The sequence below is a fragment of the Hordeum vulgare genome, chromosome 2H (assembly GCF_904849725.1).
Source record: "Hordeum vulgare subsp. vulgare chromosome 2H, MorexV3_pseudomolecules_assembly, whole genome shotgun sequence".
NCBI lineage: Eukaryota > Viridiplantae > Streptophyta > Magnoliopsida > Poales > Poaceae > Hordeum > Hordeum vulgare.
Genome location: NC_058519.1, coordinates 597,143,068 through 597,159,769, shown reverse-complemented (window position 1 = coordinate 597,159,769; position 16,702 = coordinate 597,143,068). Strand labels below are relative to the sequence as shown.

The 16,702-nt window shown below is 43.5% G+C and overlaps 1 protein-coding gene across 1 annotated transcript; it reads right to left on the bottom strand.

The window, feature by feature from the left end:
• Positions 1-12,236: 12,236 nt before the first annotated feature.
• LOC123430696 (homeobox-leucine zipper protein HOX17-like) lies at positions 12,237-13,886 on the bottom strand. Its single transcript, XM_045114544.1, has 4 exons — positions 13,663-13,886; positions 13,362-13,570; positions 13,146-13,225; positions 12,237-13,020 (listed from the first exon to the last, which is right to left on the bottom strand). Exons 1-4 carry the CDS (start codon positions 13,757-13,759, stop codon positions 12,732-12,734), a joined length of 675 nt encoding a protein of 224 aa, XP_044970479.1. The 5' UTR covers positions 13,760-13,886; the 3' UTR covers positions 12,237-12,731.
• Between the last annotated feature and the right edge of the window lie 2,816 nt (positions 13,887-16,702).

Genomic DNA, 16,702 nt, shown 5'->3' with positions numbered 1-16,702 from the left:
TTTGAAGCTTCTGTCACTCTAGCCTGCCAATACATAGTCCTATCAACATACAACTAACCCTATGGTGTGATCCACGCGCGCGATCATATGATGGGCACCAAAGGACAACAACATCACCACAAGCAAATTAAACCAATCATAGCAATTCATCAATCACCGATAGGACAACGATAATCTACTCGGACATCATAGGATAGCAACACATCATTGAATAATAATATGTAGCATAAAGCACCATGTTCAAGTAGAGGGTACAACGGGTTGCGGGAGAGTGAACCGCTGAATATAAATGGGGGAAGATGATGGAGATGTTGGTGAAGATGACGGAGGTGTTGGTGTAGATCGCCGTCACACGATGATGTCCCGGCCTGCGTTCGGGCGTCGCCGGGAGAGAGGGGGAGAGATCCCCCTCCTTCTTCTTCTTCCTTGACCTCCTCCCTAGACGGGAGAAGGGTTTCCCCTCTGGTCCATGGTCTCCATGGCGGCGGAGGGCGAGAGCCCCTTCGAGATTGGATTTCTCTCTCTCTGTGTGTGTCCTTCTATTTCTGCGCTCCCAGATTCTGCGTTTCACCATTTCTTAAATTCCTGGAGATGCGTAACTCCGATTGGGCTGAAAGTTTAACACGATTTTCTTCCGGATATTATCTTTCTTGCGGTGTATGAAGGGCTCCAACCGCCTGAAGGAGTGGCCACAAGCCTGCCTGCCGCAGGCCACCCCTGGACGGGGCGACAGGGCTTGTGGGCACTCCGTGCATCGCCTCGCGTTGATTCTTCTTCCCAAAAATCATAAATATTCCAAAAAAAATCCCCGTAAGTTTTTATTACGTTTGGACTTCGTTTGGTATGGATATTCTGCAAAACAATAAACATGCAACAAACAGGAACTGGCACTGGGCACTGGATCAATATGTTAGTCCCAAAAATAGTATAAAAAGTTGCCAAAAGTATATGAAAGTTGTAGAATATTGGCATGAAACAATGAAAAAATATAGATACGATGGAGATGTATCATTGCTCGATGCGGTCGTTCATAGCATCTTGTGCTTGGCAGATTCCTGTTTGGGTGCCTGCTACTGCAACAAAAGACCTTCCAACGGCGCCAGAAATAGGTGTGTCGACGGCACCAGGAATCCTTCTCCTACGGGTACGCCTTAAGGGACTTCCTAGGCAAATATGCAAATGATTTCCCCCATGGCCTTGGAGCCTTGCGTTGGTGTTCCCTCGAAGCGGAAAGGGTGATGTAGCGCAGCGGTGGTAAGTATTTCCGCAGGGTGATGTTCAGATCCATTAGATTCAAAACAATAGTTTGCTATTGACGTGGAAACAATAATAATTCAAGCAAACTAGCAAGGTAATCATGAACTTTCAAAATAACATGGCCAAAAGAAAGTTATCCCTACAAAAGCATATAGTCTGGCTATGCTCTATCATCATTGCACAACGAATTTAAATCATGCACAACCCCGGTATTGCCCAAGTAATTGTTTCACACCTTTACTTTCTCAAACATTTTCAACTCTCACGCAATACATGAGCGTGAGCCATGGTTTTAGCACTATAGATGGTGTGGAGTGTGGTGGAGGTTGCAAGACAAAACAAGGAGAAGATGGTCACATTAACTAGGCATATCAATGAGCTGTGGAGATGCTCATCAATAGATATCAATGTGAATGAGAGGGATTGCCATACAAATGATGCACTAGAGCTAAGAGTATGTGAAAGCTCTTAAAGAAAACTAGTGGGTGTGCATCCAACTTGCTTGCTCACGAATACCTAAGGCAATTTTGAGGAAGCCTATCATTGGAATATACAAGCCAAGTTATAAAATGAAAATTTCCCACTAGCTATATGGTGGTGACAAAACGAGAGACTTTCAATCATGAAGATCATGGTGATTAATATGCACAAGTGTGGAAAAGTGGTAACATTGTCCCTTCTCTCTTTTTCTCTCATTTTTTTTATTTTTTTGGTGGGCTCTTTGGCCTCTTTTATTTTATTTTATTTATTTTGGTGGGCTTCTTTGGCCTCTTTCATTTCCTCACATGGGACAATGCTCTATTAATAATGATCATCACACTTTCAACTCAAAACTTAGGGCAACGATGACTCTATATGGAATGCCTTCGGTAGTGTACCGTGACAATGATCTAGCATGGCATAGACATTAATGGAAACATCATGCTGACTATCTTACGATCATGCAATGGAAATGTAGACGTGATGGCACATGTCATGGTGGTAGTTGCATGGCAATATATCTCGGAATGACTTTGAAAAAGCCATAGTAGGTAGGTATGGTGGCTGTTTTGAGGGGGGCTAATGGTGGGTTTTGTGCACCGGCGAAAGTTGCACGGCACTAAGAAGATAGTGATGGTGGAAGGTGAAAGTGCATCTAAAACATGGACTCAACATTAGTCATGAAGAACTCATATACTTGTTGCAAAAGTTTTATTAGTAATCTAAACAAAGCATTCAATGCATACTCCTAGGGGAAGGGTTGGTAGGTATAAACCATCGCGCGATCCCGACCGCCACGCAAAGAATGAAAATCAATAGACTAATCATGCTCAGATTTCATCACATAGCGGTTCACCATACGTGCATGCTATGGCAATCACTAACTTCAACACAAGTATTTCTAGATACACAACATCTTACTAGCATGACTTCAACTTTACCAAAACCAGAACTCAAAACTAATTGAGATGAATCAAACTTCTCTAACTATTCAATTTACATGAAGGTGGAAGTTTTCGTATCCCTTTGGATAAGTACCCCTTTTGAGACTACTTTCAAAGCATAGATCAACTACCAAGCCACGCACCGCTGTGCTCTAAAAGATATAAGTGAAGCACACAGAGCAAAAGTATCTAGCTGAAAAGATATAAGTGAAGCACATGTGAGCTGACTTGTCTACCAAAAGATATAAGTGAAGCTCGACAAAATCATGGTGAGTGAATGTCTCTATCTCTAGGTGTGCAGCAAGGATGATTGTGACACAAAAAAAATAGAAGACTCCTACGATACAAGACGCGCCAAGCAAAAACACATAACATGTGTTGAACAAAAATATAGCCCCAAGTAACGTTACTGATGGATTGAAGACGAGAGAGGGGATGCCTTCCCGGGGCATCCCCAAGCTTAGGCTTTTACGGCATCCTTGAATCTCTTGGGGTGCCTTGGGAATCCCCAATCTTGAGCTCTTGCCACTCTTTATCTCTTTGTCCATAAGAACTTCACCCAAAACTTGAAAACTTCACAACACAAAACTTAAACAGAAACTCGTGATAACATTAGTATGAGAAAGCAAACCACCACTTCCTTACGTACTGTAGAAAACTTAAATTCTACTTGTTCTGATGTTGGGTTACTGTATTTTCAATCTTCCATGGCTAATACCCCAGGATACTATCCATAGTTTCATGAAAATAAGCAACCAACACAACAAAAACAGAATTTGTTAACAGCAGACCAGTCTGTAGCAATCTGTATATTTCGTATACTTCTGTACGTCAAAAATTCTGAAAAATTATGACAGTCTTAGGTATTTGCGTAGGAAAGCAATCAACAACAAAAAGAATCAACTCAAAAGCTCTTACAGGAAAAAAATGAAAATTCTTTTCATGAGCAGAAAGTTTCTGTCTTTTCCAGCATGACCAAACGATCATCCCCAAGACTAATCATAACAGTTTTGCTTGGCACAAACGCAAAAAGAAACATAAAAAACACAATCATAACAGAATTATGAAAGTGTGAAAACACAAAATAGAAAGAAAAAGGATAGATTCGTTGGGTTGCCTCCCAACAAGCGCTATTGTTTAACGCCCTTAGCTAGGCATTGATAGTTCAATGATGCTCACACAAAAGACAAGAATTGAAGCACAACGAGAGCATCATAAAGCATGTGAAAATCACATCTAAGTCTAACATACTTCCTATGCATAGGCATTTTATAGGAAAATAGATTGTCAAGACAACCTATAGTTGCCATATGCAAGGAAGAAGAAAGAGACAATAGCAATCTCAACATAACGAGAGGTGATTTAGTGATATGAAAGTTTCTACCACCATATTTTCCTCTCTCATAATAATTACATGTGGGATCATATTTGAATTCAACAATGTAACTATCACATAGGATATTCTTTTCATGATCCACATGCATGCAAAGTTGACGCTCTTCAAAAATAGTGGGATTATCATCAACCAAAGTCATGAATTCTCCAAACCCACTTTCAATAATATTGCAAATGTCATATTCATCATGAGGCTGAAACAAATTTTCAAGATCATAAGAAAAATCATCGCCCCACTCATGATCATTGCAACAAGTAGTGGACATAGCAAAACTAGCATCCCCAAGCTTAGGGGTTTGCACATTTTTAGCATGATTGTCACTAATAGAATTTGTAGTGAAACCATTGCAATCATGCTTTTCATCCAAGGAGCCCTCGTGAATCACTTCATAAATTTCTTCCTCGCAATTTTCAGATTCACGCATCTCAAGAAAAACTCCATAAAGATAGTCAAGTGCCCTCAACTCACTAGCAATTGGTTCAACATAATTGGATCTCTTAAAGAGATTAGCAAGTGGGTGAGGATCCATATCACTAGATTTTCAGCAAGCGAAGATGCAAGCATATTGAAGGCACATGGCACACAAGCGAATAGAAAGCAAGCGAGAGAAAAGGGCGAACGAAAAAGGCAAATGAAAACGGCAAAGGAGAAAGGCAAATGAAAATGGCAAATGTGAAGTGGGGGAGAGGAAAGCGAGAGGCAACTGGCAAAAAAAGAGTAAATGCAAGAAATGAGTTTGTGAGACCTACTTAGATTGATCTCTCCTTCCCCGGCAACGGCGCCAGAAATACTTCTGCTACTACAACAAAAGACCTTCCAACGTCGCCAGAAATAGGTGTGTCGACGGCACCAGGAATCCTTCTGCTACGGCTACGCCTTAAGGGACTTCCTAGGCAAATATGCAAAGGATTTCCCCCGTGGCCTTGGAGCCTTGCGTTCGTGTTCCCTCGAAGCGGAAAGGGTGATGTAGCGCAGCGGTGGTAAGTATTTCCCTTATTTTGAGAACCAAGTTATCGATCCAGTGAAGGAGTATCACAAGAGCGTGCACAAACACAAAAAGCTTGCTCCCAACGCTATGAAGGGGTTTTCGATCCCTTATAGATTGTTCGCCAAGTGAGAACTGAAAGCAACAAAGTAACAAAGCAAAGTAAAAGCAAAAGTGGAAACGATAGGTGTGAATAGACCCCGGGGCCGTAGTGTTTACTAGTGGCTTCTCTCATGAAAGCAAGTAGACGGTGGGTCAACAAATTACTGTCGAGCAATTGATAGAACCACGCAAAGTCGTGACGATATCTATGGCAATGATTATATCTATAGGCATCACGTCCAAAACAAGTAGACCGATACTTTCTGCATCTACTACTATTACTCCACACGTCGACCGCTATCCAGCATGCATCTAGTGTATTAAGTCCAAAAGAACAGAGTAACTCCTTAAGCAAGATGACATGATGTAGATGGACAATACATATCTACGACAGAGCCCACCTTGTCACCCTTGATGGCAACTACACAATGTGTGCCTTGCTGCCCCTACTGTCACTGGGAAAGGTCACCACACGGTAAGAACCCAAAACCAAGCACTTCTCCCATTGCAAGAATCATAGATCTAGTTGGCCAAACAAAACCCAAGACTCGGAGAGACTTACAAGGATATCAATTCATGCATATAAGAAATCAGCAAAGACTCAAATATATATCATAGATAATCTGATCACAAATCCACAAATCATCGGATCTCGACAAACACATCGCCAAAGAAGATTACATCGGATAGATCTCCATGAAGATCATGGGAACTTTGTATTGAAGATCCAAGAGAGAGAAGAAGCCATCTAGCTACTAACTACGGACCCGTAGGTCTTAAGTGAACTACTCACGAGTCATTGGAGGGGCGATGATGATGATGAAGAAGCCCTCCAACTCCAAAGTCCCGTCCGGCAGGGCACCGGGAAGGGTCTCCAGATGAGATCTCGCGGAAACGGACGCTTGCGGCGGCGGAAAAGTATTTTCGTGGATCCCTTGATTTTTTCTTGATTTTTAGGGAATATATAGGCGCAAGATCTAGGTCAGGGGGGCGCCAGGGAGGCCACAAGCCTGCCCACCGCCGCCCCTAGTGGCGGAGTGGGGGCTTATGGGCTCCCTGTAGCCCTCCTGGCTTGGCCCACAAGCCCCCTGATCTTCTTTCGTTCGGGAAAAAATCATTTCGGGGATTTTATTCCGTTTGGACTCCGTTCCAAAATCAGATCTGAAAAGAGCCAAAAACACAGAAAAAACAGGAACTGGCACTTGACACTGAATTAATAAGTTAGTCCCAAAAAAAGATAAAAAGGTACACAAAACATCCAAAGATGACAAGCTAACAGCGTGAAACCATAAAAAATTATAGATACGTTTGAGACGTATCAGTGCCGAAGAAGTGTAGTTTGGTGACGTATAGTTGTTCTCGTCGTCGTCTTGCTCCTCGAAGGCCAGGTTCGACATCGAAGTCCTATCCATAGCACTCAAGTGTATATAAGTGGAAGAATGAGAAGTCAACATCAATTACCGTTCCAAATGTTGAAAATGGATCAAGCTCATTCAATGTGCAAGTATGGAAATAGTGGAATTGGTACTGGAAATCGTCCTTCTCACACCTATACCAAGAAAGCTTATGGAGTAGCTTGGTTAGGATGGTGGCACAAAATTCAAGCAATCCGACGATAAGATTCAATAATGTTGAAAGAAATTCGCAAACTCGCAAGTAAGACAAGCTAGATCAATGGCAATGAGTATACACGGAAACACACACACGTATATAAAAGTGGGGTCGTGCAGCCAAAGAATGAACACAAAATGTGGTATCCACGGAAAATGCTCGTGTTGCACAACACTAGAGAGACGCTAGCACGATTGCTAAAATGGGCGTCATATGAACTTGTGCACAACCTATAAGAAACAAAACGTGTCGTCTTCCTATTCCCGACTTTTCTATATGTATGAGGCGCAATGTCTCTCGCTCAAGTGATCCAACATGATCAAGTATGATATGATATGATATGATATCAATGTTATGCAATTGTGCGATGCTATTGCTCTTTGCACTTGCTTAAAAGATTTGCTTTTCTTTCTTTTGGCGATGGTATTTTGTATGGTCACTATGCGGGACATGCACATCAAGATAGCAATTATGTATGCGGGTGCTACTGAAACACAAAAGATACTAGTATGACACCACAATATGATACTTATGATGTTTGCATGCAATTGAAGCTGTGCGGTGTATGTATCACTAAAGTGCACAAGTAGCATGGCCCGAAATACTCAATGGCTAGTCTCGATAGACAAGTTACGCAAGTAGGGTCGGGGTAACAATGCAATGGAAAGGGTATATGGCAAAAATGTCGTCTCGGTTACCGTCCTTGCTTACGACGACGTGTCAATGGAGAATCGGTTAGCGACGATCCGGGGCGATGATGTGCGGCGATGTCGTTGTATAACCACTTCTAATTAGCCGAAACACCTTAGGAAGTGGCAGGGCTCGCGACTCAAAATCTCAAATGCAAATGGGTTGCGGAAGAAATGGCGGTGGTTGCGGAAGCTAACTAGTCTGCTTTGGCCAGAAGGTCTGGGAGGGACGGAGGTTCTGGGGCCTGAAGGTCTGGGGTTGCAGGACGGACCGGTGGTCGGAAGTTCCAGGGGTCGGGAAACAGGGGATGAACCCTAATTTTCAGATCTGACAATTGGGCGGAAAAATTGGTAGAAAACCCAAATCACGTGGTAAAAAAGAAAAAATGGTAAAATTGGTTGGATGGGGAGCTAGATCCACTTGTCCACAACGAAATACACTGATCCAAATCAACAAATTCTCTTCAAATCCAACGAATCCAAGAAATTTTGGTATGGCTATTTTTGTCGGGAGTTTTTGAAATTAGGTCAAAACAAAACAAAATTGGCTAGAAAGTGGGGGTGAGACTCCAAAGTGTGAATCAACGTGGCTCACGATACCAACATGATACAGGGCACACCCGCAATGGTCGATCTTTTTACACTTGGAGGGGGGGGGGAGAAAAACCAAGAGAAACACACGAATTCAAGAACGATCTCCAATCACACATCCACTAGATCCACTCAAACACAAGCGGTACATAGATCCAAATACAGCAAAAGGATACACGTAACCGATAGTCTTCCCTACGAGAGGGGCCTTGTATCCACGAGGGGATCTTCCCTATAAGATGGGCCTTGGCATCACTATGGATCTTCTCACATGGAGGACATCTCCATGCGAGGAGTATAGTAGATGGAGCTAAGCTGAAAAGAGTTTGTCAAAATATTAGCTAAACCTAAATTGGAGGTAGGAGAAGAGTATTTATAGTCTAGGGCGGAATAGGGGCCGAAGGGGTACCTGGGCACTCAGATCCGAGTGGCTACGCGCAGGTAGGCCGGAAGTTCTGGGGGTCGGACGTTCCCGGCATGTTCCAGGATGGTTCCGGGCTTTCCAGAGTGTTGTCGCAGTTCGGGGTGTTGGGGCTGGGAAGGGGCCGGAAGTTCCGGGTCCTGGAAGTTTGAGGCCAGTTCCGGGCTTGACACAAAGTTGTCGCAGTTCGTGGTGCCGGAGCTGAACAGGGGCCGGAAGTTCCGGGCGCCGAACGTTTTGGGGCTTGGGAGCTGACTTGTCCTTCCTTTGGTCCTCTCGCTCATTCGTCTTCGAGTCCATTTTCATAGTGGCTTGGCCTTCACTCCTAGCCTCTTGGGGGCCATGCTCATGGTACCTAAGCATGCACATAGTTTTCGCTTGAGGTAGCACCCACGTTCCAATTGCATCAAAGAAATAGTCGATAAGGAGAGATGTCACCTCCGTCTCAATGGCACGTGCACGGGCTCTTGTCGTGGAACCACTTGAGCCTTGAGATGTTGGTGATGTATCCATGGAGATGATCATGTGATGCTCCGTATCATCAGTGCCCTGCGTCGTCTGGTGCTTGTGGCGGTTAGGGTTGTGTGTGATGGAAGGAGGAGGTGTCAAGCCAAGGGTGGGATTGGTGTTTACGAATATGTACATGGACATAATTCACCTAGCGGGGCCACGGGCAGGCCCGGCCCTGAGGGGGGGGGGGCGAACGGGGAGGGCGCCCCGGCCCCGCAACACCGAGGGCCCCCGGATGTGATCTTTCTTCCGTACTAGGCCTAGCAAGAAGCACACATCACGGACACATCACGGATGGCTGTTTTGGATCCCACGATCTCTACGGTAGCCCATTGCATATCCTAAATCATACTGTGATCTCCGCATGCGACCATGCAGATTGATTGCACCATCTTCAAAATTTTCCATCTGCTGCTGCTACGTTCCTGGTGTTGTGCCAGATGCGTGTTGGTTGTTGTAGTCAGGTTCATCTTGTTGCTGCGGCGGCGACTCCAGCGCTCCCTCCGGCGATCCGGTATAGTACTCCATGTTGTAGGTCTCCAACGATCTCGTCGCGCTCGTCAACTACCTCGGCCAGAAGCAGTTTTTCCTGGTTGTGCACGACTAGTGTGTGATGATAGCTTAGACGTTAGATGGACATGGTGAAAGCGCTGGTCGCCTTGTGCATGCCCTTAAGTCCTCCGAGCGTGACAAAAAAGCTCGTGGATCAATGGATGGCTTGAGAGTTCAGTATGCTGGTATAAGGGAAAGTAACGCATGTGGTGCATCCAGGTATATATATATTACTCTTAAGCAAAGTTTCATAGTACTCCTTTGTAAACTAATATAAGATTGTTTAGATTATTAAAGTAGTGTACTAAATGCTTTTATATTAGTTTACGAAGGGAGTATATATATGCTTTGTGTCTTTTGGTGGGGTTATTAAATTGCCTAATGAAAGATAGTGCTCGTGTGTTCATGCAATGTGAAATTGCTTTGAATTTATTTTTGAGAAGTCATCAACAATTTTATTGCTTTGAATTCATTGTAAAAATATAGCCCAACACGCTATAAAATAAAATCTTTGTATAGATGTTAACTTTACTGGATTAATTAGGACCATAATAAAGTAAGAAAAGAAAGATTAATGTTGTAAACGAGTGCAGATGGATTTACGGATCAGTGAAAGATAGTGTCCAAAGAATTCTCATCGAAAACATTAGTGATTTCTACTAATATATTCTTTGAATATTATGTTGAACAAGAAAAAAAAACTTAAAACTTGCACAAAGTTCATTCCAAGGGAAGCTTTTCAACATTGAAAAATATTATTTTGATGTTCATATTTAGAGGCCTCAGGTTGTCGTTTTGTCCCGGGCCCCCGAAATCTCAGGACCGCCCTGGCCATGGGGGCAATCTTCCCATTATTTCTCCAAACTTTAGCTCCTTTGATTCCGAAGAGATTCAAATGACCAGCTTCCCCAACTCCTATGAAATTGCACCACACTGGCAACAAACTTCTTATTCTCGAATCCGTGGAGTTAGGCCATTCCGCGACGGCGGAGTTGGAGCCTTGGAGGAAATGGCAGCGGGAGAGCTACCAGGCCTAAGTTTTTTTTAGAAGACCGAACAGGGCCTAAGTGGTGGACGTGTTTTTTTTCCGGGCGTCATAGGCTAGAACGGTTAGGCATGTTTATGTTTTTTGTTTATTTCCTCTTTCCTTGCAAAAAATGTTTGTTTCAAAAAAAGGAAAGTCTAGGCATGTCAGTGGTCGGAAACAACTGCTAGTCTTCATTGATGGATGCGGAGCCGCCACGCTAGACTCATCAGTGTGATAACCAATCAGGGAATGTTGTTTTCCCAGTAGTGGGAAACTGAGTAAGCCGCCACACTGATCTCATGTGTGGATATCTGGCATGCTTTAAAAAAAGTTCAATGATGGAATAAGGCATATTGTGGAATAAAAAGAAGAAATAGATTCTATGTTGATTAAGTATTGACACTGCCAGAATTTGAGGTACTACAATATCGCTACTACTGTACCAAATTACCCAATTTGAGCTATATATCAACACGCAATGTTAATTAGTTCTCAAGTTTTACCAAATTCATATAACCTCTTCGCCCAGCGCCACAATAGCACAATAAACCATCATACAACATTTTTTTTTCTCCCGAAGTAGCATTCAGTTGGTGTTTGATTATTACTGTGTGATATATTTGGGGGGTTGCATCCAGCAGGTACAGCACGACCAACCACGTGAGGACATTCTCACATGCGAATCATTGTGCTAGCACATCTCCTAGAAGGCGGAGCGGAGCCAATGAGTAGCAACACACGGCAGGGAATAAGATTACTACTCCTACTACCCTAAGCTTAGCATGCACCACAGAGAGGAACCCCTCAGCTTTTGCTCCACAAGTTACGGGTGGGCGGCCGCGTGAGCTCCCAAAGACTGTCCCTGATTGATCATCACATCCTATCTATGGCTGCCCTGCTTGCACCCGTCTGCATATTCCTGCAGCAGGTGGTGCACTGCAAACCTGGATGGAACCTGCTGAGAGCCTCAGGCTATATGCGGCAGCATGTACCAACTCAAGTGGACGCTGACGATGCCGATGGAAAGGAGGAACTGCATTGTTTCGGCATGTGCAGAATATTCATACATTTTTGGAGACAAGCCCCCCCTATGTTCGAGTCGTTCTGTCGGCACTTCTGACCGGTTGGACACATGGGAAGAATAAAGTGGCGAAAATTACCCGAGGAAGATGACACCGACTGATGCTATTGAAACCTTTAGAAAGACTTATATTTAGAAACGAAGGAAGTAGAAGATGGAGATAGGATGGAAAGCAGTTTATGATGCATACAAAGTGTCGTCGAAGAACGCGGTTTTCGGGTAGAAACTTTGGATATATGTAGATATATTCATCCGCCTAGAAAAATTTCTTGTGTGGGGTTTTATGGCGTCGTGGCCAGACCCTGAGAGCAACCCGAAACAAACACCACCTCGAATAAGTGAGGCGCCATTTCCATCAGCGTGGATCTGAACTGACATGCACATCTAGTCATCCATGAATAGTATTCATGATCCCGGATCAGTTGCGTCCGTGTGGCAGTTTGATTGTCCAGTCCACGATCGATCGAATGGTCGGTGGCCGTCCGTGTTTAGTTGTCTATATCCAAAACCCAAATGATAAGCGGATAACCGAACCACTTAAAATTAGGTATTTATAGGTACATACGTGAGCAAAAAAAAAAAAAACTATGGAAGAACACTTGCATAGATTAATAGATATATATGCATGCTTTCTGGAGACACTAATCGCATAAATTAAGCTAAGTAGACCGGCCAGAAGCACACACACACGCGTTAATCAATCGCTGGAATTAAGCTTGAGGGACACGGCTGTCCAACAAAACGAACTGAACTGACCTCTCATCATCGCCGTCATCATCAGCCAAGCGACAGGACAAACCGCCGTGCCATCCCCTTGCACCCCACCTTCCCTACACCCGTATCCCACCATATCCAGCTTTCTCTAGGACCAGCTAAATATTCCCTAAGCTACTGCATGCTCTTCTACAACACTTGTCACACATTAATACTCGTGTTCCTTCCTGAGAAAGAAAAAATTCAGAACGATCGAGAGCAACAGTTTTGCGCGAATAAATGTGCGAAACTGTTAGTTTTGATATGGTGTACTGCCTACTGTCTAGTAAGTAGACTGTCTAGTGGCTAGGTTGTCGATGGGTCGATCATGACTACTGCGGCCGGACGGCGATGGGGCGGTGGCAGATTGCGCCGTCGACGACGTTGCGGCGGTCGCCGGTGAAGTTGTTGTTGTTGTTGTTGTTGTTGGAGACGCGCTCGCAGGAGGGGCACATGGTGAGGGTGGTGGGCGGGGACATGTGCATGTACTGATGCGGGGAGACGAGCTTGAGCGCGCGGAGCTCCTGCACCTCCTTCTGCAGCCGCCGGTTCTCCTCCGTCAGCGTCTCGCAGCAGCGCTTCAGGAACTCGCAGTCCACCTCCGTCTGCTTCAGCTTCGTTCTAGATTAAAAGAAATAGAGAAAAATCATACAGACAGAGAAGTGAGAACTCGTTCTCAATTTCTGATCACCATCGACCTTAAATAAAACCTACTACAAGATACTATTGCATGTGCTAATACGTACCTTGCGCGTCTGTTCTGGAACCACACCTCCACCTGCCGCGACCGCAGGCCCAGCTGCTGCGCTAAGGCTGCCTTCTGCCTCTGCACGTAGTATGTAGCAGCACGCAGGGGTTTAGAAAGCGACTATAGAGTAGAGAGGAGTACTAAAGAACTGCATGAACATGGACGCCAAGCATGCATGTTTCATGGAAGATACTCCAAAGAAAAGGCTAATTACCGGGTTCAGAGTGGGGTGCTCCCGGAAGCTGTCCTCGAGCACGGCGGACTGGTCCTTGGACAACCGGAGCTTCTTGCGGGAGCCGTCCATGCCGCAGCCTCCGTCCTCGTCGTCGCTGCCGCCGCCACGCTGGCCGGAGCGCTCCTCGTCCGCAGAGACCGCGCTGACCCGCTTCGCAGGGAGCAGCGGCATCTCCAGGAATCTCCTCTCTGATCAACAGTTGCCCACATCCTATAGTATTAGGCACGATCTACTCTCGCTAGCCACCGGAGTCGAAGCAGTAAGCGCCAGTAACATTTACCTGGAGCGTGGAGCAGCATGGCGACATGGTGAGTGCGAGGAGCAAGAGGCGAGCTGAGACTGAGGCTGAGCCCTAAGTCGTCGGCCCTCTCCATCATCTCCCTCCCCTTCGTGTCCCGTCTATCCCTCTCTCCCAACCTCTATTATCCGAGCGCGTGTGCGTGTGTGTGGAGTTTGCAGTTGCAGTTGGGGTTGGAAGTTGGAACTCGGAAGTGATAAAGAAGTGGGGGGAGAGTGAGGGTTTTAAAGAGACGGGGAAAGAATGTTGGATCTCTCACATAGTTTCTGGGACAGCAATGATTAACTTGTGGGGCTGGTTCCTTAATTGGTGCAATCATAACCCCCCCACCGCTAAAGGCTCAAAATTGCTAGGTTAGCTAACTTCAGCTATTCTCCACTCAAACCGGGATTTTTCTTTTGGAGGAAAAGAAAAAAACGGTGGGCATTTCAGCTTTGACAAATGTTTTTGTCCACCGAATGGAGTGGAGTATATATCTAGCAAACAACCACCTTTTGACTTATGGTCCGTGGGCAACTATATGTACGTGCAACATAGAATAATTGCGTATAATTATCTCAACTCACCTGTGTTGGACCAGTCACCACCAGTGTCATGTACTATTATACTAGCAAAAAAGGGAGAAATAAGAAAGCAAAAAAAAGAAGAAGGAATAAGAAAAGGAAGAAAATAAGAAAAGCAAAAAAGAAGAAGAAATAAGAATAGATAAAGGGAAGAAATAAGAACAAATTTGTTCCAATATATAGCACTTTTGTGGAGTGCAGAACTAGCATTTACAAAAAACAAAACGGTATGAAAGGTTCATTCACAATTCATCAGAATCATGTGAATATTGACATTTTAAAAAATAATTTGCCAACTCAAAATCTAGTGTACGTTTGATTTTTTGACACTATGCACTATGATATGGATTGTGTGAGCTTTATTAATATCAAATGGAGTCTGCAATGAGATTTCCTATGTTAAACTTTTTTGGACGAAATATATCTTTTAACTCTTCAAACTTCCTTCGTCACGGTTTAGAAGACACAGTTAAACTTGCGTGTATTTTTAAAATAGACAAGGTTTAAGACGCGAAAACAATTACTCCTATTAATTAGTACTAGTATTACTCATGCATGCGCCCTCCTAATTTGCTGTTCACACATTAGTACTAGTATTTTCTCACTTGATTAGGCGCATTAGCATTTACACATGCTACATCTCACAACCAATCGAAGACTACCTTGGTCCCAGAGTTTTGTCAAGCGTGCCTTCTAAACCGTGATGGAGGGAGTACTAATCGCCACGCCATACGATCCATAATAAATGTTGTAGTTTTAGTTCAAACAGCAAGACGCCACTTTTTATGGATCGGAGTATTTTAATTCTCCTAAAAAATAGTTTACTTCTCATATCACTACATAGCTTCTCGCATCCTTGGTTACTATACATAGCACTACGTCCCAATATATAAGTATGTTTGTCTTAGTATTGTACCCTAATTAACTTCTTGTCGTTAGAGCCGCATTAATCCTCACCAGGGGCAGAATACCAAAAGATATTTTAATAACCAGTTATTAGAGATGAATATTACTCGGTAATTTACCAATTTTGACATAGTATGCATGAATTATATTTTCTTTATAAAATTGTAGAAATTTTTAAAATTCATTTACATTGTCTCAAAGATATTTTGGATATTTTGGCAATTGTTACCGAGAAAATGACGGCAATTAACTACTCATCTAAGTGCACAACATTATGTTTGCCTACTGAAGAACCGTTGGCTTTCACTCCTTCCGTCCCATTTCCGGCAATGTGACTCGTCGAGCACACACTCTCGATGGTTATATTCTTATAGAACCCCTCATGTAACTTTAAGTGGTTGTTTGGATAGCGAATAATAGCAACCAGTTTTTAGCAAAACTTGTTTTAAGATCTTCTAGAAAAGCAGTTTTGTGAATAATTCAGTTCGGAATGTGTGTATACAAAATTCCGACCAGACTCGGGTGAGGGAAATTTTTAGCATGCTCTCTCTTGCCCCCTCATTGTACATATGAGGTAAGAAGGTAAGAATTAATCAGGCCATTAATTAATGAGATCAACTGCTTACATCTATTATGTGTTCTTACCTCTCATGTGAAGAGAGGAGGTAAGAGGAAGCATGTTAAAACTGCTCTTAGGTGAGCGCACAAGGTTGTTGAGCATAAATAAATGAGTTCATGTAAAAGAAGACCAATATTTGTTTTTTCTAAGAACTTGGTTTGGGTTTATGGGAATCCATTTTAGATATAGTCAAGTTTGTTAAATTAAACCAAACAAAGATTTAGCTTGTTATGTTGCTTAAAGAGCCCAACAGAAAACCAGTTCTTCTCTAAATACCAGTTACCCAAACAACCCCTAAGCATCATTATAGGATCCCTACATCTGTATCTGGTACCAACAACTTTGATCAAGGATGGTATCCCGTTCCTTGATGGCTTGACAAACGGAGACCACCAATAATCTATGTTATAATAGCCTTGTCTTTAGTATCACATGGTGATATTAAATCGACTTCCTAGCATGTAACATTTGGGGCTCGAATGGGCACTTTCTATGTTGGGAGGAACAAGCAAATGCAAAAGAGATCAATGACGAGATCTACATGCCCCTTCCCTACACAAGGCCGAGAGGATGAGGTCTCGTCAAGGAGGTAGAGGGAGACAATATTATTGTAGAAAAGAATATAATTTTTTACGACAAAAAAAGATGGAACCGTGATGCTCTGATGAGAAAAAGCTCGTGTTCCCTGGCGAGGAAAAGAGGGATGAACTTATTGGAGCTAGGGTAAGAAATGATCAATAGTTCAATACAATGTTGTTCTCTCCGAAGGATCATGATCTATTCCCCGCCGTGATAACACAGCGAAACAAGTGGTGCGCTCGCAAGCACGTTAAATGGCGGTTCTACAATGTGCGCGAATCTAAAAAAAGTCTAAATGTAAATCAACTTATCCTTGACGACATAAAAAGAATCCACGTTTCACTCACCAAAATTG

What these genes read in the sequence shown, in the direction of transcription:
- LOC123430696 (XM_045114544.1), bottom strand. Translation starts at nt 13,759, where the DNA reads ATGATGGAGAGGGCCGACGACTTAGGGCTCAGCCTCAGTCTCAGCTCG. An exon ending in CATGCTGCTCCACGCTCCAG is followed by an intron (nt 13,571 to 13,662) that starts GTAAATGTTACT and finishes ACTGTTGATCAG; the next exon opens with AGAGGAGATTCCTGGAGATG. An exon ending in AGCACCCCACTCTGAACCCG is followed by an intron (nt 13,226 to 13,361) that starts GTAATTAGCCTT and finishes TACTACGTGCAG; the next exon opens with AGGCAGAAGGCAGCCTTAGC.